This window comes from Tachyglossus aculeatus, chromosome 17, assembly GCF_015852505.1.
Source record: "Tachyglossus aculeatus isolate mTacAcu1 chromosome 17, mTacAcu1.pri, whole genome shotgun sequence".
NCBI classification, from domain to species: Eukaryota; Metazoa; Chordata; class Mammalia; order Monotremata; family Tachyglossidae; genus Tachyglossus; species Tachyglossus aculeatus.
The window spans coordinates 15,958,878-15,986,021 of record NC_052082.1 but is presented as its reverse complement, the minus strand read 5'-3'; the positions used below and the strand labels follow the sequence as shown (position 1 = coordinate 15,986,021).

Here is a 27,144-nt window from a genome sequence, read left to right as displayed (position 1 = left end):
TAGTCTGCTGTCTCTATATGTTGCCAATTTGTACTTCCCAAGCGCTTAGTACAGTGCTCTGCACACAGTAAATGCTCAATAAATAAGATTGATGATGATGATGATGATGATGATGATGCTGTGTCACCTTGGGCAAGTCACTTTTCTGCGCCTCAATTTCCTCATCTGTAAAATAGGACTTAAGACTGTGAGCCCTGTGTGGGACATGGCCTATATCCAACCTGATTAGCTTGTATCTACCCCAGTGCTTAGTACAGGGCCTGGCACGTAGCACTTAACAAATACCATTTTTGGTTTTTCTAAAACAAAACAAAACAATTCCATGTGAATAGCGTCCTTGAAGAAGACCCTCCCTTATTTGCTCTTTGCATTGACAATGGCAGCTGGGTCTCCTTGCTCTGACAGGGGTAGTGTGGTGTCAAAATCTTAGAGAAGCAACATGGCTCAGTGGAAAGAGCCCAGACTTTGGAGTCAGAGGTCATGGGTTCAAATCCCGGCTCTGCCAATTGTCAGCTGTGTGACCTTGGGCAAGTCACTTCACTTCTCTGGGCCTCAGTTACCTCATCTGTAAAATGGGGATGAAGATTGTGAGCCCCCTGTGGGACAACCTGATCACCTTGTAACCTCCCCAGTGCTTAGAACAGTGCTTTGCACATAGTAAGTGATTAATAAATACCATTAAAAAAAATCTTTCTTGCAAGAGTCTTGGGTTTCCAGGGTTTTGATGTTAAGTAACCTGGATAGTTTGGATGCCACTTTGTGATAATTAGTGATGATTAGCCTTGACTCTGTACAGCCCTTTCATTTTTCCACAGTGCTTGTCATCAACGATCTCACTTTATCCTCACATCTGGTAGGAAGGAGAAGTTTAGGGAACAACACTGAACCTCTACACTACTTTCCTAGACCTTATAAAAGCATCTGATAGCGGCAGACCCTGGCTCCAGCAACCATTAAGCAAACTCAACTGCCCTGAGACTTTCATCAGATCTGACCTTTTCCCCATTGCCATCAGAGAATCACAAGAATTCGTGGTAGGGGCAATCCTGTTTAACCTGCGTAGCCAAATTCCATAACAGCCTTAAACCCATTGCTGATGAAAATCTTTCATTGGGAACTGTATTTCCAAGGCGTAAATGAATAATAATCATAGCGGTATTTAAGCACTATGTTGAGTTGGCAGAAGCAGCGTGGCTTAGTGGAAAGAGCCCGGGCTTGGGAGTCAGAGATCGTGGGTTCTAATCTCGACTCTGCCACTTGTCAGCTGTGTGACTTTGGGCAAGTCACTTAACTTCTCTGGGCCTCAGTTATCTCATCTGTAAAATGGGGATTATGACTGTGAGCCCCACGTGGGACACCCTGATTAACTTGTATCTACCCCAGTGCTTAGAACATTGTTTGGCACATAGTAAGTGCTTAACAAATACCACCATTATTAGTAGTATTACTAGCCCCTTTCCCCTTTCTCTGATGGCGATGGGGAAAAGGTCAGATCTGATGAAAGGCTCAGGGCAGTTGAGTTTGCTTAATGGTTGCTGGAGCCAGGGTCTGCCACTATCAGATGCTTTTATAAGGTCTAGGAAAGTAGTATAGGGGTTCAGTGTTGTTCCCTAAACTTCTCCTTCCTACCAGATGTGAGGATAAAGTGAGATCGTTGATGACAAGCACTGTGGAAAAATAAAAGGGCTGTGCAGATTCAAGGCTAATCATCACTAATTATCACAAAGTGGCATCCAAACTATCCAGGTTACTTAACATCAAACCCCTGGAAACCAAAGACTCTTGCAAGAAAGATTTGCAAGGGAGTCTCCCAGTCTAAGGGAGAGGGAGAACAGGGATTGAATCCCTATTTTACAGATGAGGAATCAGAGCCACAGAAGCTGTGACGGCCCAGACGACGTGGCGGGCAACTAGGAGGGCTGGATTAGAACTCAGGTTCCCTGGCTCCCGGATCTGGGCTTTTCCCACTAAGCCACACTACTTTCCCAAATATGTAACCTCGGTGTATATTAGGCCTATTGTTCCTGTGTGCTGCTGTGCCGACTCAGCAGAGGGCAGGAAGGTCAGTGAGGAGGCTAAGTGAAGCATCTAGCTGCAATATGACCGGAGCTTGGGTGGAGAGGAAGGAGCAGATCTGGGAGATGTTAGGAAGTAAGAAAGACGAGGATTTGATCCTAGACTTTGTGCGAGAGTTGCAAGAGAGCCGAGAGTCAAGGATTACATTGAAGTTGTGGGTTTCTGGAATAGGGAGGATATTGTTGATGATGATGGCATTTATTAAGTGCTTACTATGTGCAAAGCACTGTTCTAAGCGCTGGGGAGGTAACAAGGTGATCAGGTTGTTCCACGGGGGCCTCTGTCTAGTGAGAGGAAGCTGTTGTTATCAGACCTCTGATCTTGGTTAGGTGATCAGACCTTGGGAAGCAGCGTGGCTCAGTGGAAAGAGCCTGGGCTTGGGTGTCAGAGGTCATGGGCTCAAATCCCATCTCCGCCACTTGTCTGCTGTGTGACCTTGGGCAAGTCACTTGACTTCTCTGTGCCTGTTACCTCATCTGTAAAATGGGGATTATGACTGTGAGCCTCCCATGGGACAACCTCATCACCCTGTAACTTCCCCAGCACTTAGAACAGTGCTTTGCACATAGTAAGTGCTTAATAAATGCCATCATTATTATTATTATTATTATCAGATGTTTCCCCTCCTCACCATGGAGGACCAAGCGGTCAGTGTTTCATTGAGTTTAGTGAGCAGGGCCAGGAGAGGAAGCGGTGGGGGAGACTGCACAGTGTAGGGGACTGAAACCTCTAAATTGGGGGTCTTTGTAGTGCTGCTCCAAAGCTTTCAGATCTTGGTAGAGAACAGGCAGGGGTAAAGACTAGGGGATTAACGGTGGCTTTTCCTGCTTTGGACTGGGCCCCAGCCCCCATTCCCCGCAGGCCGAAGGGGGCAGATTATTCATTCATTCATTCATTCATTCATTCATTCATTCATTCATTCATTCAATCGTATTTATTGACCGCTTACTGTGTGCAGAGCACTCCTGATTCCCTCTTTTTGTTCTCTCCCCCCACCCCCAGCCTCGCAGCACTTATATATCCATATCTGTCATTTTATTGATTTGTATTGATGTCTGTCCCCCCCCCCCGCATCCCACCCAAGATTGTAAACCCGTGGTGGGCAGGGAGTGTCACTGTGTATTGAAGCACAGAAGCAGGGTGGCTCAGTGGAAAGAACACGGGCTTTGGAGTCAGAGGTCATGGGTTCAAATCCCAACTCCGCCACCTGTCAGCTGTGTGACCTCGGGCAAGTCACTTAACTTCTCTCCCCCTTTTAGACTGTGAGCCCACTGTTGGGTAGGGACTGTATCTATATGTTGCCAACTTGTACTTCCCAATCGCTTAGTACAGTGCTCTGCACATAGTAAGCGCTCAATAAATACGATGGATTGATTGATTGATTGATTCTCTGAGCCTCAGTTCCCTCATCCGTAAAATGGGGATGAAGACTGTGAGCCCCATGTGGGACAACCTGATTACCGGTGCTTAGAACAGTGCTTGGCACATAGTAAGCACTTAGCAAGTGCCATCATTATTATTATTGATGTACTGTCCTCTCCTGAGCACAGTGCTGTGCCCAGAGTGAGTGCTCAATAAAGAGATGGGAATGAAGGGGCCCTCCCGGCGGGGTCCGCACGGGGGCAGTAGAGGAAGGGCAGGGGGAGGGGTGCCTATCGGGAGGGCGGTCTGCGGGGCGGGCTCCACTAGGGGGCGCAGTTCTGGACAGGGCGTGGTCCTCTAGGGGGCGCAGTTCTGGATAGGGCGTGGTCTTCTGGGGGCGTGGTCCTCTAGGGGGCGTGGTCCTCTAGGGGGCGATGCTGAGTCCCGTAGGGAGCATGGTCCGCGGGGGGGGGGCGGTGCGGAGGCCTGTAGGGGGCGTAGTCTGCACTGCGGGAGGGGCTGGGAAGAATCCATGGTCACACACCAACCATTTTTTGGCAGAGCTGGATTAGAACCCAAGTCCTCTGAGTCCCACGCCTGTGCTCTTTTCATGAGAAAAGAGTTTCATAGAGAAGGAAGCGTGGCTCAGTGGAAAGAGCCCGGGCTTTGGAGTCAGAGGTCATGGGTTCAAATCCCGCCTCCGCCAAGTGTCAGCTGGGTGACTTTGGGCAAGTCACTTAACTTCTCTGTGCCTCAGTTACCTCATCTGTAAAATGGGGATGAAGACTGTGAGCCCCCCCATGGGACAACCTGATCACCTTGTAACCTCCCCAGCGCTTAGAACAGTGCTTTGCAATCAATCGTATTTATTGAGCGCTTACTGTGTGCAGAGCACTGTACTAAGCGCTTGGGAAGTACAAGTTGGCAACATATAGATACAGTCCCTACCCAACAGTGGGCTCACAGTCTTGCACATAGTAAGCGCTTAACAAAATGCCATCATCATCATCATCCCGGCTCCTCCCAACTGTCAGCTGTGTGACTTTGGGCGAGTCACTTCACTTCTCTGGACCTCAGTTACCTCATCTGTAAAATGGGGATTAAGACTGTGAGCCCCCCATGGGACAACCTGATCACCTTGTAACCTCCCCAGCTCTTAGAACAGTGCTTTGCACATAGTAAGCGCTTAATAAATGCCCTCATTATTAGTCCTGTAAGGGGCCTGGTCCGCGCGTGGGGAGGGGCTGGGAAGAATCCATGGTCACACACCAAGCAGTTTTTGGCAGAGCTGGATTAGAACCCAAGTCCTCTGACTCCCACGCCCGTGCTCTTTTCATGAGAAAAGAGTTTCATAGAGAAGGAAGCGTGGCTCAGTGGAAAGAGCCCGGGCTTTGGAGTCAGAGGTCATGGGTTCAAATCCCGCCTCCACCAAGTGTCAGCTGGGTGACTTTGGACAAGTCACTTAACTTCTCTGGATCTCAGTTCCCTCATCTGTAAAATGGGGATGAAGACTGTGAGCCCCCCATGGGACAACCTGATCACCTACCTTGTAACCTCCCCAGGGCTTAGAACAGTGCTTTGCACATAGTAAGCGCTTAACATAATGCCATCATCATCATCCCGGCTCCTCCCAACTGTCAGCTGTGTGACTTTGGGCAAGTCACTTCACTGGACCTCAGTTACCTCATCTGTAAAATGGGGATCAAGACTGTAAGCCCCCCATGGGACAACCTGATCACCTTGTAACCTCCCCAGATCTTAGAACCTTGCTTTGCACATAGTAAGCGCTTAATAAATGCCCTCATTATTAGTCCTGTAAGGGGCATGGTCCGCGTGTGGGGAGGGGCTGGGAAGAATCCATGGTCACACCAACCATTTTTTTGGCAGAGCTGGATTAGAACCCAAGTCCTCTGACTCCCATGCCTGTGCTCTTTTCATGAGAAAAAAGTTTCATAGAGAAGGAAGCGTGGTTCAGTGGAAAGAGCCCGGGCTTTGGAGTCAGAGGTCATGGATTCAAATCCCGCCTCCTCCAAGTGTCAGCTGGGTGACTTTGGGCAAGTCACTTAACTTCTCTGGATCTCAGTTCCCTCATCTGTAAAATGGGGATGAAGACTGTGAGCCCCCCATGGGACAACCTGATCACCTTGTAACCTCCCCAGCGCTTAGAACAGTGCTTTGCAATCAATCGTATTTATTGAGCGCTTACTGTGTGCAGAGCACTGTACTAAGCGCTTGGGAAGTACAAGTTGGCAACAAATAGAGACAGTCCCTACCCAACAGTGGGCTCACAGTCTTGCACATAGTAAGTGCTTAACAAAATGCCATCATCATCATCATCCCGGCTCCGCCCAATTGTCAGCTGTGTGACTTTGGGCGAGTCACTTAACTTCTCTGGACTTCAGTTACCTCATCTGTAAAATGGGGATTAAGACTGTGAGCCCCCTGTGGGACAACCTGATCACCTTGTAACCTCCCCAGCTCTTAGAACAGTGCTTTGCACATAGTAAGCGCTTAATAAATGCCCTCATTATTAGTCCTGTAAGGGGCCTGGTCCGCGCGTGGGGAGGGGCTGGGAAGAATCCATGGTCACACACCAAGCATTTTTTGGCAGAGTTGGATTAGAACCCAAGTCCTCTGACCCACGCCTGTGCTCTTTTCACGAGAAAACAGCTTCATAGAGAAGCAAGCGTGGCTCAGTGGAAAGAGCCCGGGCTTTGGAGTCAGAGGTCATGGGTTCAAATCCCACCTCCTCCAATTGTCAGCTGGGTGACTTTGGGTGAGTCACTTCACTTCTCTGGACCTCAGTTACCTCATCTGTAAAATGGGGATTGACTGTGAGCCCACCCCATGTATTATCACCTTGTAATAATAATAATAATAATAATAATAATGGCATTTATTTAGCGCTTACTATGTGCAAAGAACTGTTCTAAGCGCTGGGGAGGTTTCAAGGTGATCATGATGTACCCCGGGGGGCTCACAGTCTTAATCCCCATTTTCCGGATGAGGTCACTGAGGCACAGAGAAGTTAAGCGACATGCCCAAGGTCACACAGCTGACAATTGGCGGAGTCGGGATATGAACCCACGACCTCTGACTCCAAAGCCCGGGCTCTTTCCACTGAGCCACGCTGCTTCTGCTGAGCGCTTACCGCGTGCGGAGCAATCAATCGTATTTATTGAGCGCTTACTGTGTGCAGAGCACTGTACTAAGCGCTTGGGAAGTACAAGTTGGCAACATAGTCCCTACCCAACAGTGGGCTCACAGTCTAAAAGGGGGAGACAGGTGCTGTAGGGAAGGGAAGGAGGTAAGTCGGAGGGGATGGAGAGGGGGAGGAAGGGGAGAGGAAGGAGGGGGCTCAATCAATCAATCAATCAATCGTATTTATTGAGCGCTTACTGTGTGCAGAGCATTATACTAAGCGCTTGGGAAGTACAAGTTGGCAACATATAGAGACAGTCCCTACCCAACAGTGGGCTCACAGTCTAGAAAGGGGAGACAGAGAACAAAACCAAACATATTAACAAAATAAAATAAATAGAATAGATAGGTACAAGTAAAATAAATAGAGTAATAAATACGTACAAACACATATACATATATAGAGTTGCTGTGGGGAAGGGAAGGGAAGGAGGTAAGGCGGGGGGGATGGAGGGGGGAGGAGGGGGAGAGGAAGGAGGGGCTAAATCAATCAATCAATCAATTGTATTTATTGAGCGCTTACTGTGTGCAGAGCACTGTACTAAGCGCTTGGGAAGTACAAGTTGGCAACACTTAGGGACAGTCCCTACCCAATAGTGGGCTCACAGTCTAGAAGGGGGAGACAGAGAACAAAACTAAACATATTAACAAAATAAAATAAATAGAATAGATATGTACAAGTAAAATAAATAAAGAGTAATAAATATGTACAAACATATACATATATACAGGTGCTGTGGGGAAGGGAAGGAGGTAAGGCTGGGAGGATGGAGAGGGGGAGGAGGAGGAGAGGAAGGAGGGGGCTCAGTCTTGGGCAGGTCACTTCGCTTCTCTGGGCCTCGGTTCCCTCATCTGTAGAATGGGGATTTAAGACTGTGAGCCCCTGCGTGGGACAACCTGATCGCCTTGTAATCTCCCCAGTGCTTAGAACAGTGTGAAAGGGAGGGGAGATGATGTAAGTGAATAACCCAAACAGATGAAACTGTCATAGTGGGTTTGAATCAGCGTGGCCCGGAAAGGGTCCTAGGCTTGGGAGTCAGAAGGACTGGGATTCTATGATTCTTGCCTTCGTGGAAGTTGTTCTAACTGTAATTGTTTCGTGTTACATTGTTAAACCTGTCCACTTGCATTGTTCTGTTTTTGTCGTCTGTCTCCCCCATCCTAGACTGTGAGCCCACTGTTAGGTAGGGATTGTCTCTATCTGTTGCCGAATTGTACTTCCCAAGCGCTTGGCACAGTGCTCTGCACACAGTAAGCGCTCAATAAATACGATTGAATGAATGAATGAATGAATGGAGGAGGTGAGGAGCTTAGAACAGTGCTTTGCACATAGTAAGCGCTTAATAAATGCCATCATCATCATTATTATTATTAATCCTTCTGAAAGCCTTCCAACCGGTTTCCAAAACGAAGATGCGAAAAGAAGGAAGAGGAAAATACAGTACGGATCAATTAGGTGTTCTTGATAATGTGAAAATGAATTTAAGGAGATTTACTGTGTACCAGGAGACTGTACAAAGAAGACTGACTTCTTGAAAAACCCAAGAACTGCCTTGAATCTTTAATTTGTATCGTTAGTTTCCGCAATACGTATTATATTAGAAAACCAGGGGTTTCGCTTAGACTTTAACGTTGCCTCATTCCGGAAATGAAGCTTGTTTGCACTGGGTTCTGCTTATTAAAAAGTCAGTGTTAATTTAGTGTTTACTAAATATTAGAAATGTACGGGGATGTATTTTTGTAGCCCTGCTGGGAGCTCACCTCCTCCAGGAGGCCTTCCCGGACTGAGCCCCTTCCTTCCTCTCCCCCTCGTCCCCCTCTCCATCCCCCCATCTTACCTCCTTCCCTTCCCCACAGCACCTGTATAGATGTTTGTACATATTTTTTTACTCTATTTATTTATTTTATTTGTACATATCTATTCTATTTAATTTTGTTAGTATGTTTGGTTTCGTTCTCCGTCTCCCCCTTTCAGACTGTGAGCCCACTGTTGGGTAGGGACTGTCTCTAGATGTTGCCAATTTGTACTTCCCAAGCGCTTAGTACAGTGCCCTGCACATAGTAAGCGCTCAATAAATACGATTGATGATGATGATGATGATGTAATCCTTTTGGGGGCGTGGTCCGAGAGAGGGGCGGGGCTTAGTCCTGTAGGGGGGCTTGGTCCGCGCGGGACGTAGTGATGGGCGGAGCCCTGTAGGGGGCGTAGTCTGCCCGGGGGCGGGGCGGAGTTTTCTCGTCATTCATTCATTCATTCATTCATTCAATCGTCTTTATTGAGCGCTCACCGTGCGCACAGCCCTGGGCTAAGCGCTTGGGAAGTCCAAGTCGGCAACATCTAGAGGCGGCCCCGACCCACCGGCGGGCTCACAGCCTAGAAGGGGACAGAACGAGACGTCTCAACAAAATAAAATGAATAGAATCAACGTGTACAAATAAAACAGAGTGATTGCTAGGGGGCGGGGCCCGCACGGGGGGGGGGAGTCCCGTAGGGGGCGTGGTCCGAGGTCGGGGCGGGTCTCGGCGTGTGTGTGTGTGTGTGTGTGTGTGTGTGTGTGTGTCGGGGCCGCGCCGCGCCCGGGGCCTTCAGCTCCAGCCTGCGAGCCCGCGCGGGCCCCGCCCCGCCCCGCCGCCCCGGGGAGCCGGACACCCGGCCCGCCCGCCCGGTCTCCCTCCGTCCGTCCGTCCCCGCCCGTCCGTCCGCGGTCATGGCGCAGTCCCCGGGCCGGGCCGGCCTTCCCGGCATGCAGGTGAGACCCCCCCCCCCCCCCCCCCCCCCCCCCGGTGCCGGCCGCCGCGGCCTGCGGGCTCGGGCCCCCTCCCCTTCTCCCCTCCCCGGCGCGGCGCGGCGCGGCGGAGCGGCCGGGGCCCGGCTGCAGGGCCTCCTCTTCCTCTTCGTCCTGGTTCCCGCCGTGCCCGTCCTCCCTCGCCCCCGCCGCAGCGCCCTTGGGCCTCCCCGGGGGGCCAACCCGGCGACCGGCAGCAGTACCGGGGGGATCCCGGGAGGCTAATTCCCTCCACCCCCCCGCTCCATCTCACACCCTGCTCCATCTCACCCCTCGACCCCCTGCTCCATCTCACCCTTCGACCCCCTGCTCCGTCTCACCCCTCTACCCCCTCCTCCATCTCACTCCTCGACCCCCTGCTCCATCTCACCCTTCGACCCCCTGCTCCATCTCACCCCTCGACCCCCTCCTCCATTTCACCCTTCGACCCCCTCCTCCATCTCACCCCTCGTCCCCCCTCCTCCATCTCACCCCTCGACCCCTCCTCCATCTCACCCCTCGACCCCCTCCTCCATCTCACCCCTCGACCCCTCCTCCATCTCACCCCTCGACCCCCTCCTCCATCTCACCTCTCGACCCCTTCCTCTGTCTCACCTCTCGACCCCCCTCCTCCATCTCACCTCTCGACCCCCTTCTCCATCTCACTTCTCAACGCCCCCGTCCTTCGCACCCCTTAACCCCCAGCTTCATCTCACCCTTCGACCCCTTCCTCCATCTCACCCCTCGACCCCCCCTCCTTATTCCTTGACCCCCCTCTCCTTATTCCTTGACCCCCCTCCTTATTCTTTGACCCCCCTCCTTATTCTTTGACCCCCCTCTCCTTATTTCTCGACCCCCTCTTTCCTTATTCCTCGACCCCCTCTTTCCTTATTCCTCGACCCCCCCTTTCCTTATTCCTCGGCCCCCCTGCTCCTTATTCCTCGACCCCCTGCTCCTTCTCACCCCACGACCCCCCATCTCACCCCTCGACCCCCTAGTCCTTCTCACCCTTCGACCCTGCCCCTCTTCACCCCTCGACCCCCCAGGTCCATCTCACCCTACGACCCCCCCTGCTCCATCTCCCCCCTCGCCCCCCTCCCCCTGCCCCCCAGCTCTCTGCCTGCCTCCAGCCCAATGCAGACGACAAAGCAGAAAGCCCAGTCTCTGCTGCGGGCTTGGTCATCCTCAGCTTTTGGTTTTGCTGCTGCTGGAGAGAAGGAGGGATCGGGGACCCCTCTCCCCACTCCCCTTCGCACTCCCACTTTCCAGGTGACTTAGCTTCGGCCCCTCCGGGGACGTACCCCAGAATAAAACTTCTTGGCTTCTTCTCCTTCCCCCTCCAAGCCCCTCATCTTAAGCCCCGAAGCACCCAAGCCCATTTGTGACCTGTCCAAAACCGCTTTCTGGACTCCTGGAAAAACACAAAAAATGATGCGTGGTCATTTGTGCAGAGACAACTTTAAAATGGCCTGAATTAAAGGCCTTTCAAGTGATATTTATCTCGTTCATCTAGAGATTCAGTGTGGTCTGAATCGATTGAGAGCAAAACGACAAATGAAAGTACTGTAATAAGACAGGCCACTGTTGTTCTCCCCTGATTTTAAATGGCTTTTAGAATTCCTGTGTACCAGAGGCCATTAAGATGACCTTGCCTCATGGCTTGCCATCAGATAACTCTTCAATGTTTTTTGGGACCTTAAAGAATGCCATTCAAGAAGGTCCAGGGTGGCCCGTCTCTTCTGAGCCGTGAGTAGGCCTTCTCGAAAATGGAGGAAAAAAAAAAAGATTAGTTTGGAGTCTGTTTTAATGCATAATGCTGATAATATATGATAAAGGTAACATTTACCACTTCACCGACATGCTTGAGGTCTCTGCCGTAGTATTCCCTAACTTGGCCTGCTTTAAGTTTTAAAGTGTTTTCAAAGTGATAGTATGCTTCTTAATGATATTCATAAATGAGCAGCGCTTAGAACAGTGCTTTGCATATAGTAAGCGCTTAATAAATGCCATTAAAAATATATGTATATATAATGAAGTCATCTACTCAAGAGTTCTCCCAAGCACTTATTACAGTGCTCTGCAAATAGTAAGTGCTCAATAAATGTAGTTGATTGATTTATCTTAATATTGTCCAAAAATATTGATTTGGTTCCATTAGCTGAATGGCAATGAATGAATTTTTTTTACCACTGTAAGGAAGATAAATGATCTTTTTGAATAAAAAATTAAGTAAATCCCTTGATTTGACTGGTCTTTATAGTCTGTGAAACATTTTGATTTATACCTTAAACTTACCTTATTTATATTTTATTACAGACTGAATGCTTTTTTTTGTGTTTTTTTTTGCAAAACAGCTCTTTTGGGTTGTCCTCAAATTCATTTGAAAGGAAGGTTATTGAAGTCTGTGGCATACAGGTGTTGCTTAATTCGTGCTAAATAATAGTTATTTGGGAATCTGCTTTCGAGAAGAGCATAATCAGGAATCCTGGGCCTAACAGAAGAAAAAACATAAAATTTCCCCTTTTGTTTTGTGCTACATTAAGTAGACAAGTGTGGGCCCCAATTTCCTATCAGCTTGCTGAATGCTGTCCTCATTTATCTGGCTACAGCAGAGGTAGCTTAAAAAAAGAAATGCGTGGAAATAGTCTTGTGGATAAGGATTAGCTTTAATGGTAGTTAACATTTTAAGAGTTGTTTACCCAGCAGTTCATGGTTTGGACTCTCAACTTGTATGCAGAAATGTAAGGTATAAGACAAGTTTGTGATATTCCTTAGTGTTTCTCTGTGTTTTGTGTACTAATAGAGATCTTCATGGGTGCCATTATTTCATATCAGGACCTTCCCTGCAAAGTGCTCACCTATTTCCGCTCCTATCAAATGTCAGCTTACCCAACCTGACCTGCAACTTTGCAGTGGACTGGGCAAATTGGGCGTAGTGCAGGGTTCTATGAAAAAACATTTTGCTTTTTCCTTAGAAATATTTTTCAAGTATCCAAACTTTTAGGTTTTCCAGTCTGCCTGATCCAGAGTTTATTGAAAAATTGGGAGCTTACTTTAGAGTATCAGTAAAAAGATCTGGAAAAGAACAGTAGGTAAAGATGAAAAGATTGACAGGGGATAAATATGCAGAATTGCAGTTTTACGAAATTTTAGTTTTCAGGCGTCTAATATCCAATTGTGCTAGTCGGTCAGTTGTAGAAGTTTCTCTGCATTTTATTTAGATTATTTTGAGTTCTGGCCCCAGTTTAAAAACACACGAATGTTTGGCGCAGTTCTATATCCAGCTATTTATAGATAATAAGCACACCATTTTACGAGTTTTAATACCTTCCTCTCTCAGACAAACACCATTACTTCCTGCTCCTGGACAAAGTGAGTGTAGAAAATGCAGCTCTGGATTGGAAAGTCCAAACTAATGGTGAAAACTCCTTTCATTTGCCCGTTTTGCTAAACTAAGGGATGAATTTAGCCTTGAAGAGTAAAGGAAGTTGTGAGAACTGGGCACAAATTAGGTCTTAGCTTGCATATTTTAGCAGCAATAGAGAGGGACATTTGTGGTTTGGGGGAGTTAATGTTGCTTAGCCGCGAGGTTGTTCAGTACAGGTAGGGAGGACCTCTGTCATTGAGACAGGGAGGGACCACAAGAGTGTAAGTGCCGTTTGTTCAGCCCAGAACTGCAGCTTTACATTCTCCAATACTTCCCTGCAGCATGTGCACTGACATTGCAGCCTGTCTGTCCTTCATCGGGTCTCCACTTAGGGTTCTGTGACATCTTTCAACTCCATATCTGGAAGTCTCCTCAAACGGACTACCCTCATGATGGTAGAAAAGGTGGAAATTAATGGCCGATAAGATGGCATCTTTATCAGTAACGTTTGTAGAAAAGTGTGCAGGTAGCTTGTTCTTTAACTGAAGATGACTTATCAGATGTATAACAGTGTTCATTGAACACCCATTGAGTGCAGATTAGAGGGTCCTGGACATACGGAAATATAAAATGTGATGCCTGGCCTTAAGGGGTCTACAGTCTAATAGGAAAGACAAGCCAACGTAGTAATTTTAAAACAATGAGAGTACATCTAAACACAAAGTAATGTCAGTAAGTAGTGCATGAGAGTGCAGAGGTGACCTAGGGGGATTAATCAGTGGAGGCCTCCTGGAGGTGGTGGCTTTTTATGTGGGCTTTGAAATAGGAGAGAGATGTGGCTTTGTGAAGCTGAGGGAGGGAGTTCCAGTAGGAGGAAGCAATATGTTGGAGGTGGGAGAGTCCTTAGGTACAGTTAGAAAGTTTGTTCCCGAGGACAAAGAATACATTTAGTAGACGAGTAAATGTGGAAGAAAGAGATAGCTGGTGGAGATCCTTGAAGGTGGTCAGAAGTCTTTGGGTTTTTTTGTGATAAGTAAGGCCAGCCTGGTGGAGATCCTTGAAGGTGGTCAGAAGTCTTTGGGGTTTTTTGTGATAAGTAAGGCCAGCCTTTAGAGGATTTTTTTGCGGGGGGGTTGTGGGGTGGAGGGAAGAAGAATGTGCTTGGAAGAGTGTTTTAGAAAGATATTTGCATCTGTAAATATAGTCAGAAGAGAGGCCAGTAAAGGGGGTATTAGAGTAATCTGGCCAGGAGGTGATGAGAGGATATGCCTGGGTATCTGTTCTAAGGGCAGAGAGGAAGGGAGGGATCACCAACTGAATTTAGAGAGGTTAATCAGCCATTGAAAAGAACACCAAAGTTGGAAGCTTGTGGAATGGGGAAGATAGTGGTGAGGTTGATAGTGATGGGAGAGGGATTTGGAGGGAAGATGAGGAGTTTGATTTTTGGCTAGGGAATTCCTCCCAAAGCTCAGAAATCCAGACACCTAGAGATGTCGGTTGATAGCCGTAATTTTCAGCCAGGATGTGACACAAGAATGGAAGTGGCACAATGTAGCTTGTGGCGTCACTGGACATTTGCCCAGTGGAAAGAACACTTTCCACTAAGCTTATGTGTCCCACTGAACTGAAGAATAAAGCAGTTCAATGAACACCTCTCTTGCTTTCTCTCCACCTCTGCTGCTGGCAGAGAACAAACAGTCAGCTGGAACTAGGCTAGTGACTGGTAATTTACACGATCACTAAGGGCAAACCTTAGTTCCGAGGCTCTACGTCCACAGAACTCAGATATGAGGACCTCACAGCTTTGAGTTTTGAGGGGTAGATCTTCAAAAATTGGGGCACCAAAATTTTTTACAGGCTATTTTTAACTTTGTAAAAAAACCCCACAAAAACAAAACCCAAAAACTTTTCCTAATAAGTAGTAAGAATTTATTCTTTATTTCAGAGTTCCATCTGTCACCCAGGAAAGGCTTTTTAATTTTTCTTTCTCTACTCACTCTCCCCTTTCTTTGTCCCTTTCTGGACCTAACCTCAGTCTCCTTGGTGACTCCCCTGGGCTCACCTCCCTCGTGGTCCCCACGGCTTCCCTGTGGCCCTCTCCCAGGTTTGTCTGACCCTGTAACCTTAAACCCATCCAGATTCCTTTTGACCTTATTATTATAATTTTTGTTGTTATAGTATTTAAGTTCTTATGTGCCAAGCACTTTTCTAAGCAATTGGGATAGGCACAAGGTTATCAGGTTGGACACAGTCCTTGTCCCACTTGGGACTCATAGCCTAGGTAAGAGGAAGTAGGATTTAGTCCCCATATGCCAGATGAGGAAAGTGAGGTACAGAAAATTAATTAATTCATTCAGTCATCCTTATTGAGCGCTTACTGTGTGCAAAGCACTGTACTAAGTGCTTGGGAGAGTACAATACAAAAACAGACACATTCCCTGCCCAGAATGAACTCAAAGTCTAGTGGGGGAGACAGACCTTAATATACATAAAAAAGAAAATAAATTACCGATATATACACATATGCCTTGGGGATAGGAGGGAGAATTAATGAAGGGAGCAAGTCAGGGTGATGCAGGAGGGAGTGGGGGAAGATGAAAGGAGGGCTTAATCAGGGAAGGCTTCTTGGAGGAGATGTGCCATCAATACAGCTTTGAAGTGGGGAAGAGCAGGTATCTGCTCTGAGGAGGGAAGGCATTCCAAGCCGGAGGTAGGATGTGATCAACAGGTCGGCGGTGAGATAGATGAGATTGAGGTACAGTGAGAAGTTAGCCTTACAGTTAGAAGGTTAGCGGGTTAGACAAGTGAAATGACTTGCCCAAGGTCACAAGGCAGATAAGTGGCAGAGCCAGGGTTAGAACCCAGGCCCTCTGGCTGTCAGGCCAGTGCTCTTTCCTCTAGGCCACGCTGCTTCTTATTTCAATGCACCGTCACTGTCCCTTAAAGTGTGCACTGCCTGGGATCCCCAAAGCCACAAGGGTATCGGGCACCAGACCAGGCCGGGAGAAGTGGGAGGTGACTACCACAGTCTTGGGCCCAGCCTGTCTTTGTTGCACGGGTTTGGGAGTCAGAAGGTCAGGGGTTCTAATCCCGGCTCTGCCCCTTGTTTGCTCTGTGACCATGTGCAAGTCATTTCACTTCTCTGGGCCTCAGTTATCTCATTTGTAAAATTGGGAGTGAGACTGTGAGCCTCACATGGGACAGGGACTGTGTGCAACCTGATTTCCTTATATCTACCCCAAAGCTTAGTACAATGCGTGGCATATAGTAAACACTTAACAAATACCATAATAATAATTATTATTTGTGACTTTGGAGGGGACTCAGGCCATAAGGGACCTGCATAACGCAACAGAGGTATTTTGAATGGTGTTTTAGTGCTATTTTCCAGGCACTGTACTAAGTGCTGAGGTGGATACAGTCTGATCAGGGCAGGTTGGTCCCAGACCATGACCCACATGGGGGCTCACAGTCTTAATCCCCATTTTACAGATGAGGTAACTGAAGCACAGAAAAATTAAGTGACTTGCCCAAGGTCACCCAGCAGACAAGTGGCTGAGCTGGAATTAGAACTCAGGTCCTTCTGACTCCCAGTCCTGTGCTGTATCCACTAGGCTGGGTTTAGGGTGTGGCTTGGGGGGTGGGCTGCAAGGAGCTGAGAGGGTAGGAGTTGAGGAAGGGTCAGGGTTGGTGGTAGTCGTCGTCGTTCCCCCCACCCCCAACCCCCCTGGGGCCGCCTCCCCTGCCCAATCTTATCTCTGCCCTAGAGTTTTGGGGTATTGGGAGGGGCGGACTGGAAAGGATCTACATAGCAGCAAGGGGCGGTGGGTGATTGTGGTGGGACAAAGTAATAAAAAAACCCCCCAAAACTAGACCTTCTGGGCGAGCCACAAATACTGGGTTAGTTTGATAGGAGGGAGTGGAGCCACCTAAGAGGACTTTATGAAAACATAAAGCATGAGTTAGTTTAGCAGAATAGACTGGCAGGATATAGTCTGCGGGACAGCTAATCACCCTAAACTCTGAGCTCATCCCATCTTTAGTCCCTGACAGTGGGGGCTTGAAGGTTGGAAGGTTGCAGAACTGTGTCTAAAGGTTGAATGTGTGCCAGTTAAATTTAGGTACTGGAAGTTAGTTTGTGGAGATGAAGGGATAAGTACACCGTGCTTGAGGAGCTGCTCCTGGTACTCAGTCAGTGATATTTATTTATTTATTTTTATGGTATTTGTTTAAGTGCTTACTATGATCCAGACACTGTATGAAGTGGTAGGGTAGATGCAAGCTAATCAGGTTGGGCACAGTCCATGTCCCACATGGGGCTTGCGGTCTTAATCCCCATTTTACAAAAGAGGTAACTGAGGCCCAGGTAAATTAGGTGACATGCCCAAGGTCACACAAGACAAGTGGCAGAACTGGGATTAGAACCCAGATCCTCTGACTCCTAGGCCTGTGCTCTTTCTGCTAGGCCACCCTGCTTATTGTCTACTAAGTTTGCTCTTGGGAGAGTACCATACAATAGAGTTGGTAGGCACAATCCCTGCCCACAAGGAATTTATAAGCCTTATTGAAGGCACATCTCCTCTGAGAGGCCTTCCCAGACTAAAACCCTCTTTTCCTCTTCTCCCACTCCCTTCTGCATCATCCTGACTTCCTCCCTTGCTCCATCCCTTCTCCCAGCCCCACAGCACTTTTGTACGTACCATTAATTTATTTTTATTGATGTCTGTCTCCCCCTGTCTAGACATTGAGGGCAGGGAATGTGTCTGTTTATTGTACTCTCCCAAGTGCTTAGTACAGTGCTCTACACACAGTAAGCTCTCAATACGATTGAATGAATTGACTGAATGAATGGGCATTATACTTGGTTTTTCAGGACGATTGGGAACTGAGGGTGGGGATGTGGGAGTAAAGGCCTACCCCTTTTTTGGTCAAATTAAAAGTTGCTTTTTGGGTTTTTTTCCCCATGACTGAATCCTGTGGGGGAAAATCCATGGGCAAGTCGTCAAGAAGCCACTTCACCTTTTAAAAAAAGGAGATTAACTGTGGGCTGTCTAGGGGAGATGTAGGGTTCATTTCTAGCATGTCATTCACTTAGAACCTGGGCCAGTTTTTCCAGCCTCTCACGGAATCTAGTTCCCCACCTGAAAAGTTGGAGATTAGGTTTTCCGTCTGCCTACCTCTTAAGAATGTCTTGAAAATTAATGACAGCACTATGGCAGAGCACTTTGAACTCCTTGGAGTATAAATAAAGATGGCTGTTAGTGTCTTTGTTCTTCCTCCTCCCTTCCATTGGAGGGGAGGGTGGGTTGGGGTATCCATTACAATCTCCAAGCAGGCCAATTTGGCACAGAGGCCTACAAGAATTTATTGGGCATATCTCACCCTTGGTGTCTCCATCTGACCTTGACAACTGACTTGTTCTAATTTAGTCATGTTGGTGCCAGAGTACTCTGTGAGGTAGTGTTTTTTTAAAATTGTGCTGGAGAATCAATCATATTAAGTGCTTACTGTGTGCAGGGCACTGTACTAAGCACTTGGGAGAGTGCAGCACAGTATAATAGACCCATTCCTTGCCCACAGCCAGCTAGATGAAGAAATCCCCCAATTTTCTGAGGGCGTCCTGATAAAGTAGTGTCAGTCCCTGATTCATCCAGGCCCGAATTTCAAGTCATCTGTCTCTCCCTGTCCCCTTTTCTTCTGAGGTATCACCCACACAGAAGATGGGCTGGAGAGGTAACAGATCAGTTAATCTTGCTACTTCTTGGAGTGGGTGGTGAAATTGTTGGTTAAATCGAGATTTGGGGGGTTTCTGGAGTTTTTGTGTTTTTTTTTTAAATTAGCCTTCCCTGACGCAGTGCTTCGACCAAAGTTTACCCAACTCACAGTTTGTCAAGGGTTTTCTTCAGACTGGAACTGGTGTTGGTTTCTTATTTGTGGCTCAAACCAGATCAGCCTTTCTGTGGAACAAGCCCTTATCTTTGGCTGCTGTGTGTGTCCATGTGTTCAGGGCTACAGCCCCAGGAGATAGGTGAGGTTCTGGGAGTTAATGGTTTAAATGGCGATCTGGGGTGAAGTGTTAATGGTTTGCACATTGACCACTTGGAGGTTTTGGCCCAGTGGGGCCCATGGACTCTGGGCCTAATTTGACATATTGTTGTACTCTGAATGACATTATATATGGCTACAGGGTGAGAGATATTAAGCACGTTAAGATAATAATTATGGTGTTTAAGTGCTTACTATGTGCCAGGCACTGTACTAAGTGCTGGATAATAATAGTATGTGCTAAGCACTTACTGCTATGCCAGGCCCTGTACTAAGCACTGGGATGGATACAAGCAAGACGTTTGTAGGATATTAATCTTGGAATCCATGTTTGAATTCTTGGTTTTCCAAGTAGAGTTGCTTTTGCTCGGCTCATTGCTGAGTCATTCATCAATCATCCATCCAGATTTGCCACAAAACTCTTGCTAATGCATGAGCATAGAGTGAGTCAGGGCTGAAGAAAATGATTACCACATTAGCTCAAAACAATATTGAGCATCCCTATATTGATCAGTAAACTGTGCCTATTTCCCTAGGGAGAAGTTGAAAAAAAGTGCTCTTGGGTTTGCTGCTATAACTCTCCTTGTTGTTTGTTTGTTTTTTAAATGGTATTTGTTAAGCCCTTACTATGTGCCAGGTACTTTACTAAGTGCTGGGGTAGGTACCAACTTATCAGGTAGGACACAGTCCCTGTCGTATTTATTGAGTGCTTACTGTGTGCAGAGCACTGTATTAAATGCTTGGGAGAGTACAGTAAAACAAAAAATGGACACATTCCCTGCCCACATCCAGCTTACAGTTCCACCTGGGGCTCACAGTCTTATTCCCCATTTTACAGATGAGGTAACGGAGGCACAGAGAAGTGAAGTGACTTTACCAAGGTCACATGTCAGACAAGTTGTGGTATTTGTCTTATCAGAATCCTCTCAAAGTTTCTAGGCAAAAAGAGCCAGGCTGGTCTGTCTGCCCAGCCGACTTCACTCCCAGCATTCAGGAAAAATGCCGTGTTATCTGACTGCTGGTGACCAGGTATCGTGACAGCCTCCACATCAGCCCTTGTGCCTATGGCTGAATGGTTTAGGTTGTAGTTAGCCATTCCTGCTCAGTTCACTCCCTTTCTGGCCCACCGGACTGCATGGTATGGACTCATTTTCAAGTTTTGTGTTTAATCAATCAGTGGTATTTATTGAGTGCTTACTCTGTGCAGGGCACTGTACCAAGTGCTTGACAGAGCGCAGTATAACAGTTGAAAGATGCACTCTGTTGTAGCGTACTGTCTCAAGTGCTTATTATGGTGCTTTGCACATAGTAAGGGCTTAGTAAATTTGATTGATTGACCCTCTGCCTAGCCATTTTACCTCAGACTATGGGCTTTCCTCTCACTCTACACATGGAAACATTGTCTGGCCCAGGAGCTCCAGGCTTGGGGAGTCTGTGGAGCCCAGGACTTTCCTTTGGGAACCAACCCCCTGAGCCCATGTTTTCCAAAGTCTTTGGGGTGGGTTGGCGGCCGGCCAGCTACATTCATACCAAGCAGTGTGTTAGTCACCTGCACCTTCCTCAGAAGGGTAGCTAATTGAGATTCACAGAATCAATCAATAAATCCCATTTAGCCTCCTATTTAAAGGTCACAGGGAATGAATTAAGCTAATCACAGCAACACTTCAACTTTTGTATTTTTAACAAGGACATTGAGGGCAGAGCAGCTATGTCACTAAGCGTGCATCCCTTTTTTGAGCTTTCCTGAACCCTTTCTTGGGTTACTGTGGGCCCCCAGTGGGAGAGAGCTATTTTTGTTGGTCAGTGATTAATTGAATTGGTCACAGTTGCATGTGGCATACAAATTGATGCCTCAAAAGGTGGGGAATTCTAAGTCTCTGACAGGTGGGGGTGTGGTTTTCCTCTGCTTACTGCTTTTTTGGTTGCTGTTAAAGGGAGGAAAAGTACTGATCCTTTGACATAACATCTTGGGGAAGTACCATATATCCAGAACACTTTTGTCACCGTGGGATGCTGTTTCCTTTTTCCTTCCGCTGGGCATTTTCAGTGATAAAAGGTCAAGTGGAAATGAGAGATTGAAGATATTTAAGGATAAACGTTGAGGGATATTTCTTCCACTGGAGCCATAATAATCATAATGATAATGGTAATAGTAAAATAATAATTGTAACTGGGGTAGATTCAAGGTTACCAAGTCACATAGTTCCTGTCCTGCATGGGCTTCACAGTCTAAGCAGGGCAGAGAACAGGTATTAATTTTACAGATGAGGGATTGGATGCAATTCATGTCCTACAAGAGGCTCACAGACTTAATCACCATTTTGCAGATGAGGTAATGGAGGCACAGAAAAGCTCAGTGACTTGCCCAAGGTCACACAGCAAGCAAATTGCAGTGTCAGGATTAGAACCCAGGTCCCTTGACTTTCAGGCCCATGATCTTTTCATCAGGCCACACTCAGTGGCTATTTGGTAGCTGTCTTAAAGCATTGTTCAATATGGGCATTTTATTTTGATGTAAAGCACCACCTAAACTACTGCTGGAGAGGAGCTGGCATAGAGGATAGAGCCCGGGCCTGGGAGCAGAAGGTCATGGGTTCTAATCCTGACTTGACCACTTGTCTCTGTGTGGCCTTGAGCAAGTCACTTCACTTCTCCCTGCTTCAGTTACCTCATTGTAAAGTGGGGCTTGAGACTCTGAGCCCTGTGTGGGACAGGGACTGTGTCCAAACTGATTTGGTTGCATCCACTCTATTGCTTAGTACAGTACCTGGAACATAGTAAGCACTTAACAAAACCCTCAGTTATTATTATTGTTATTTTTTCATTTTGAGCATTGCCATTCCTGGTTTGAGCAAGCCCTCAATTTTCCAGGACCACATCAGATGATTTAGGAAAATAAATTTAAGAATGGAGAACTAATTAGTTCACTGTTCTGTCACTGTGTGTAAATTCTTTGTTAAAATATTTTTAAATGGTATTTGTTAGCTAGGTGTCAAACACTATTCTAAGCACTAGGGTAGATACAGTCCCCTTCTAGACTGTGAGCCTGCTGTTGGGTAGGGACTGTCTCTATATGTTGTCAACTTGTACTTCCCAGGCGCTTAGTACAGTGCTCTGCACACAATAAATATGATTGAATGAATACAAGATAATCAGGTTGGACACAGTTCCTGTCTCATACGGGGCTCACAATCCAAGCTGGAGGAAGAAAAGATACTGAATCTCAATTTTACAGCCGAGGAACCCGAGGCATAGGGAAATTAAGTGTCCTGCCCAATGTCACTCTTAGCAGGCAAGTGATAGAGCTGGAATTAGAACCCAGATTTTGTCTGTATGATTCCAATAAAACTCCTTTTTTTATGGTACTTGTTTAGTGCTTTCTTTGTGCTAGGGACTAAACTAAGCCCTAGGGTAGGTAAAAAATAAAGTTCAACGTGGTCCCTGTCCCTCTGTCACACATGAGGCTCACAGTCTTAAGTAGGAGAGAGTGTAGGTATTTAATTTCCATTTTCCAGATGAGAAAAGCTGTAAGCTCCTTGTGGCAGTGATCATGGCTACTAACGCTGCTGTATTGATGAATGAGTGAATATTGTACTCTCCCAAGTGCTTAGAACTGAGCTGTGTACACCGTTTGCACTTAATAAATATCATTGATTGAGGCAGAGAAAATTTGAATGTCTTACCTAAGATCACAAAGTGGACAAGTGGCAGAGTAGAATTGGAACCCAGGTCCTGTGATTCCCAGGCCCTTTGCTCTTCCCTCTAGACATCACCACTTCCCCAATTGATTCCTTTTTGCAGTACTGTGTTGAATGTATGGTTGTATTCTGATGAAATTCTGATTTACTCAGTGGATGTAACACTTTTCAGGTGCGTGTCAGTTCCTTATTAGAGAAAGCAGAAGGACATGTAACCTCCATTCCTTTTTCACATTTCTAAGACAACAAGATTCTGTTTAGTGGAATTGGAGAAAGGATTTTAAAGCAATCTGGATTAGATTGATTTGACCAGGAAAATGATCATCTCCAGGAGTTGAATAAAAATGAGGTGTGAAAAGTTAATATAAAGGAGTGGGCTGTCCCCTTAATTATGTATACTTTGTAAATACAGCTACTGGAGGCTAAAGATTTAGATGGAAGACATCAAACAGACAAAAACAAACAAGTGGATAAAGCAGAGACTGAGTGAATCTCTCAGGTGATTTTTTTCTTTGACTATTGAACTAAGCTAACAGTTGTAGAGCTCTGAAAATCTCTTTGAAGCTTTTTTTGAACTAACCAGAATGTCTCCACTTGTACTGTTAGAGAAGCAGCGTGGCTTGGTGGAAAAAGCAGGGGCTTTGGAATCAGAGATCATGGGTTCAAATCTCCCTTCCGCAAGTTGTCAGCTCTGTGACTTTGGGCAAGTCTCTTAACTTCTCTGGGCCTCAGTTACCTCATCTGTAAAATGGGGATTAAGACTGTGAGCCCCGTGTGGGACAACCTGATCACCATGTATTCCCCCCCAGTGCTTAGAACAGTGCTCCAGATATAGAAAGTGCTTAACAAATGCCATCATTATTATTATTATTATTACTGTTAGTAAATGTAAATAGTTTATAAGAAATGAAACCTAGTTAAATCTAGAGGCCTAGTTACAGAAGTTATCTATATACTTCTGCAACCTCTGCAGGTGAACTTGTGTTTGATTTGCAGTGTTTGTTTTTCTCCTAACAAAACAGCCTTCTCCACATGGTGCCTTTAGCAGCCCAGGGTATGTACTCTTGATTTATGCAGGATGAACTTTCAGGCCTTAAGGAACAACATGCTAAATCGTGTCCTAAAAGTCACCCTGTACCTTATCTTTAGACAGATAGGAATGCTTCACTGAATTGATTTTACACCTCACTCTGTATCAACTCAGCATCTAGACAAACTCACTACCTTTCTTAATGGTTTTTAAGTGCTTAAAGTGGATGCAAAATAATCAGGTTGGACAGAGCCCCTGTTCCACTTAGGGCTCACAGTCTTAATACCCATTTTATAGATGAGGTAGCAGGCATTGAGAAGTTAAGTGACTTGCCACAGAGCAGGTCACAGAGCAGACAAGTGGTAGAGTTGGGATTAGAACCCAGGGCCTCTGACTCCCAGGACCATGGTCTTTCCATTAGGCTGAGCTGCTTCTCTTCCAAACAAAGGTACTTGTGTTTTCAGTTAAACCAAAACTAGTTTTACTGCATTTTAAAGGCAGATTGGAACAGGGAATTGATTCCGATTGTTTTTGCATGTGGGGAGGACAGAATGGGTCATCACCAACAAAGGTACTTTGTGTCTAATTATAATAATCTGTCCTAGGTCACTTCAAGTTTATCCTTTCCTGCCTTAACTCAGCCCTCTCTTCTGCCAGACAAAACTATTTCTCCTCCCTTATTGACACCCATGCCCATCACCCCCGCCAGCTCTTCCGTACATTCAACTCCCTTCTCAGGCCCCCGGTTCCTCCCCCTCCTCCTTCCCTCACCCCCAACGATCTGGCCTCCTACTTCATTAACAAAATTAAATCCATCAGGTCCGACCTCCCCAAAGTCTCTTCCCCCCTTTCTCCATCCCCCCTGCTCTCAACACTCTCTGCTACTCTCCCATCCTTCCCAGCGGTATCCTCAGAGGAACTCTCCTCCCTCCTCTCAAGTGCTACTCCGGCCACCTGTGCTTCTGACCCCATTCCCTCTCATCTTATGAAATCTCTCGCTCCATCCCTTCTCCCCTCCTTAACTTCCATCTTCAACCACTCACTCTCCACTGGTTCCTTCCCCTCTGCCTTCAAACATGCCCATGTCTCTCCCATCCTAAAAAAACCATCTCTTGACCCCACCTCACCTTCTAGTTATCGTCCCATATCCCTCCTACCATTCCTTTCCAAACTCCTTGAACGAGTTGTCTACACTCGCTGCCTAGAATTCCTCAACAACAACTCTCTCCTCGACCCCCTCCAGTCTGGCTTCCGTCCCCTTCATTCCACGGAAACTGCCCTCTCAAAGGTCACCAATGACCTCCTGCTTGCCAAATCCAACGGCTCATATTCTATCCTAATCCTCCTCGACCTCTCAGCTGCCTTTGACACTGTGGACCACCCCCTTCTCCTCAACACGCTATCTGACCTTGGCTTCACAGACTCCTGGCTTCACAGACTCCGTCCTCTCCTGGTTCTCCTCTTATCTCTCCGGTCGTTCTTTCTCAGTCTCTTTTGCAGGCTCCTCCTCCCCCTCCCATCCTCTTACTGTGGGGGTTCCCCAAGGTTCAGTGCTTGGTCCCCTTCTGTTCTCAATCTACACTCACTCCCTTGGTGACCTCATTCACTCCCACGGCTTCAACTATCATCTCTACGCTGATGACACCCAGATCTACATCTCTGCCCCTGCTCTCTCCCCCTCCCTCCAGGCTCGCATCTCCTCCTGCCTTCAGGACATCTCCATCTGGATGTCCGCCCGCCACCTAAAGCTCAACATGTCGAAGACTGAGCTCCTTGTCTTCCCTCCCAAACCTTGTCCTCTCCCTGACTTTCCCATCTCTGTTGACGGCACTACCATCCTTCCCGTCTCACAAGCCTGCAACCTTGGTGTCATCCTCTACTCCGCTCTCTCATTCACCCCTCACATCCAAGCCGTCACCAAAACCTGCCGGTCTCAGCTCCACAACATTGCCAAGATCCGCCCTTTCCTCGCCATCCAAACTGCTACCCTGCTCATTCAAGCTCTCATCCTATCCCGTCTGGACTACTGCACCAGCCTTCTCTCTGATCTCCCATCCTCGTGTCTCTCTCCACTTCAATCCATACTTCATGCTGCTGCCCGGATTATCTTTGTCCAGAAACGCTCTGGGCATATTACTCCCCTCCTCCAAAATCTCCAGTGGCTACCAATCAATCTGCGCATCAGGCAGAAACTCCTCACCCTGGGCTTCAAGGCTGTCCATCACCTCGCCCCCTCCTACCTCACCTCCCTCCTCTCCTTCTACTGCCCAGCCCGCAACCTCCGCTCCTCCACCGCTAATCTCCTCACTGTACCTCGTTCTCGCCTGTCCCGCCATCGACCCCCGGCCCACGTCGTCCCCCGGGCCTGGAATGCCCTCCCTCTGCCCCTCCGCCAAGCTAGCTCTCTTCCTCCCTTCAAGGCCCTGCTGAGAGCTCACCTCCTCCAGGAGGCCTTCCCAGACTGAGCCCCTTCCTTCCTCTCCCCCTCGTCCCCCTCTCCATCCCCCCATCTTACCTCCTTCCCTTCCCCACAGCACCTGTATATATGTATATATGGTTGTACATATTTATTACTCTATTTATTTATTTATTTATTTATTTTACTTGTACATTTCTATCCTATTTATTTTATTTTGTTGGTATGTTTGGTTCTGTTCTCTGTCTCCCCCTTTTAATCAATCAATCAATCAATCATATTTATTGAGCGCTTACTATGTGCAGAGCACTGTACTAAGCGCTTGGGAAGTACAAATTGGCATCACATAGAGACAGTCCCTACCCAACAGTGGGCTCACAGTCTAAAAGGGGGAAACAGAGAACAGAACCAAACATACCAACAAAATAAAATAAGTAGGATAGAAATGTACAAGTAAAATAAATAAATAGAGTAATAAATATGTACAACCATATATACATATATACTGGTGCTGTGGGGAAGGGAAGGAGGTAAGACGGGGGGATGGAGAGGGGGACGAGGGGGAGAGGAAAGAAGGGGCTCAGTCTGGGAAGGCCTCCTGGAGGAGGTGAGCTCTCAGCAGGGCCTTGAAGGGAGGAAGAGAGCTAGCTTGGCGGATGGGCAGAGGGAGGGCATTCCAGGCCCGGGGGATGACGTGGGCCAGGGGTCGATGGCGGGACAGGCGAGAGCGAGGTACAGTGAGGAGATTAGTGGTGGAGGAGCGGAGGGTGCGGGCTGGGCAGTAGAAGGAGAGAAGGGAGGTGAGGTAGGAGGGGGCGAGGTGATGGACAGCCTTGAAGCCCAGGGTGAGGAGTTTCTGCCTGATGCGCAGATTGATCGGTAGCCATTGGAGGTTTTTGAGGAGGGGAGTAATATGTCCAGAGCGTTTCTGGACAAAGATAATCCGGGCAGCAGCATGAAGTATGGATTGAAGTGGAGAGAGACACGAGGATGGGAGATCAGAGAGAAGGCTAGTGCAGTAGTCCAGACGGGATAGGATGAGAGCTTGAATTAGCAGGGTAGCAGTTTGGATGGAGAGGAAAGGGCGGATCTTGGCAATGTTGCGGAGCTGAGACCGGCAGGTTTTGGTGACGGCTTGGATGTGAGGGGTGAATGAGAGAGCGGAGTCGAGGATGACACCAAGG

General features: G+C 47.3%; 1 protein-coding gene across 1 annotated transcript in view; it reads left to right on the top strand.

Moving 5' to 3' along the window:
- Positions 1-9,326: 9,326 nt before the first annotated feature.
- Positions 9,327-27,144, top strand: part of STK24 (serine/threonine kinase 24) — a 106,525-nt gene continuing 88,707 nt past the window's right edge. The window contains exon 1 of the mRNA XM_038759194.1: positions 9,327-9,389. Coding sequence (XP_038615122.1) covers positions 9,348-9,389 — 42 coding nt within the window. The 5' untranslated portion in view covers positions 9,327-9,347. The remainder of the gene's footprint in view (positions 9,390-27,144) is intronic.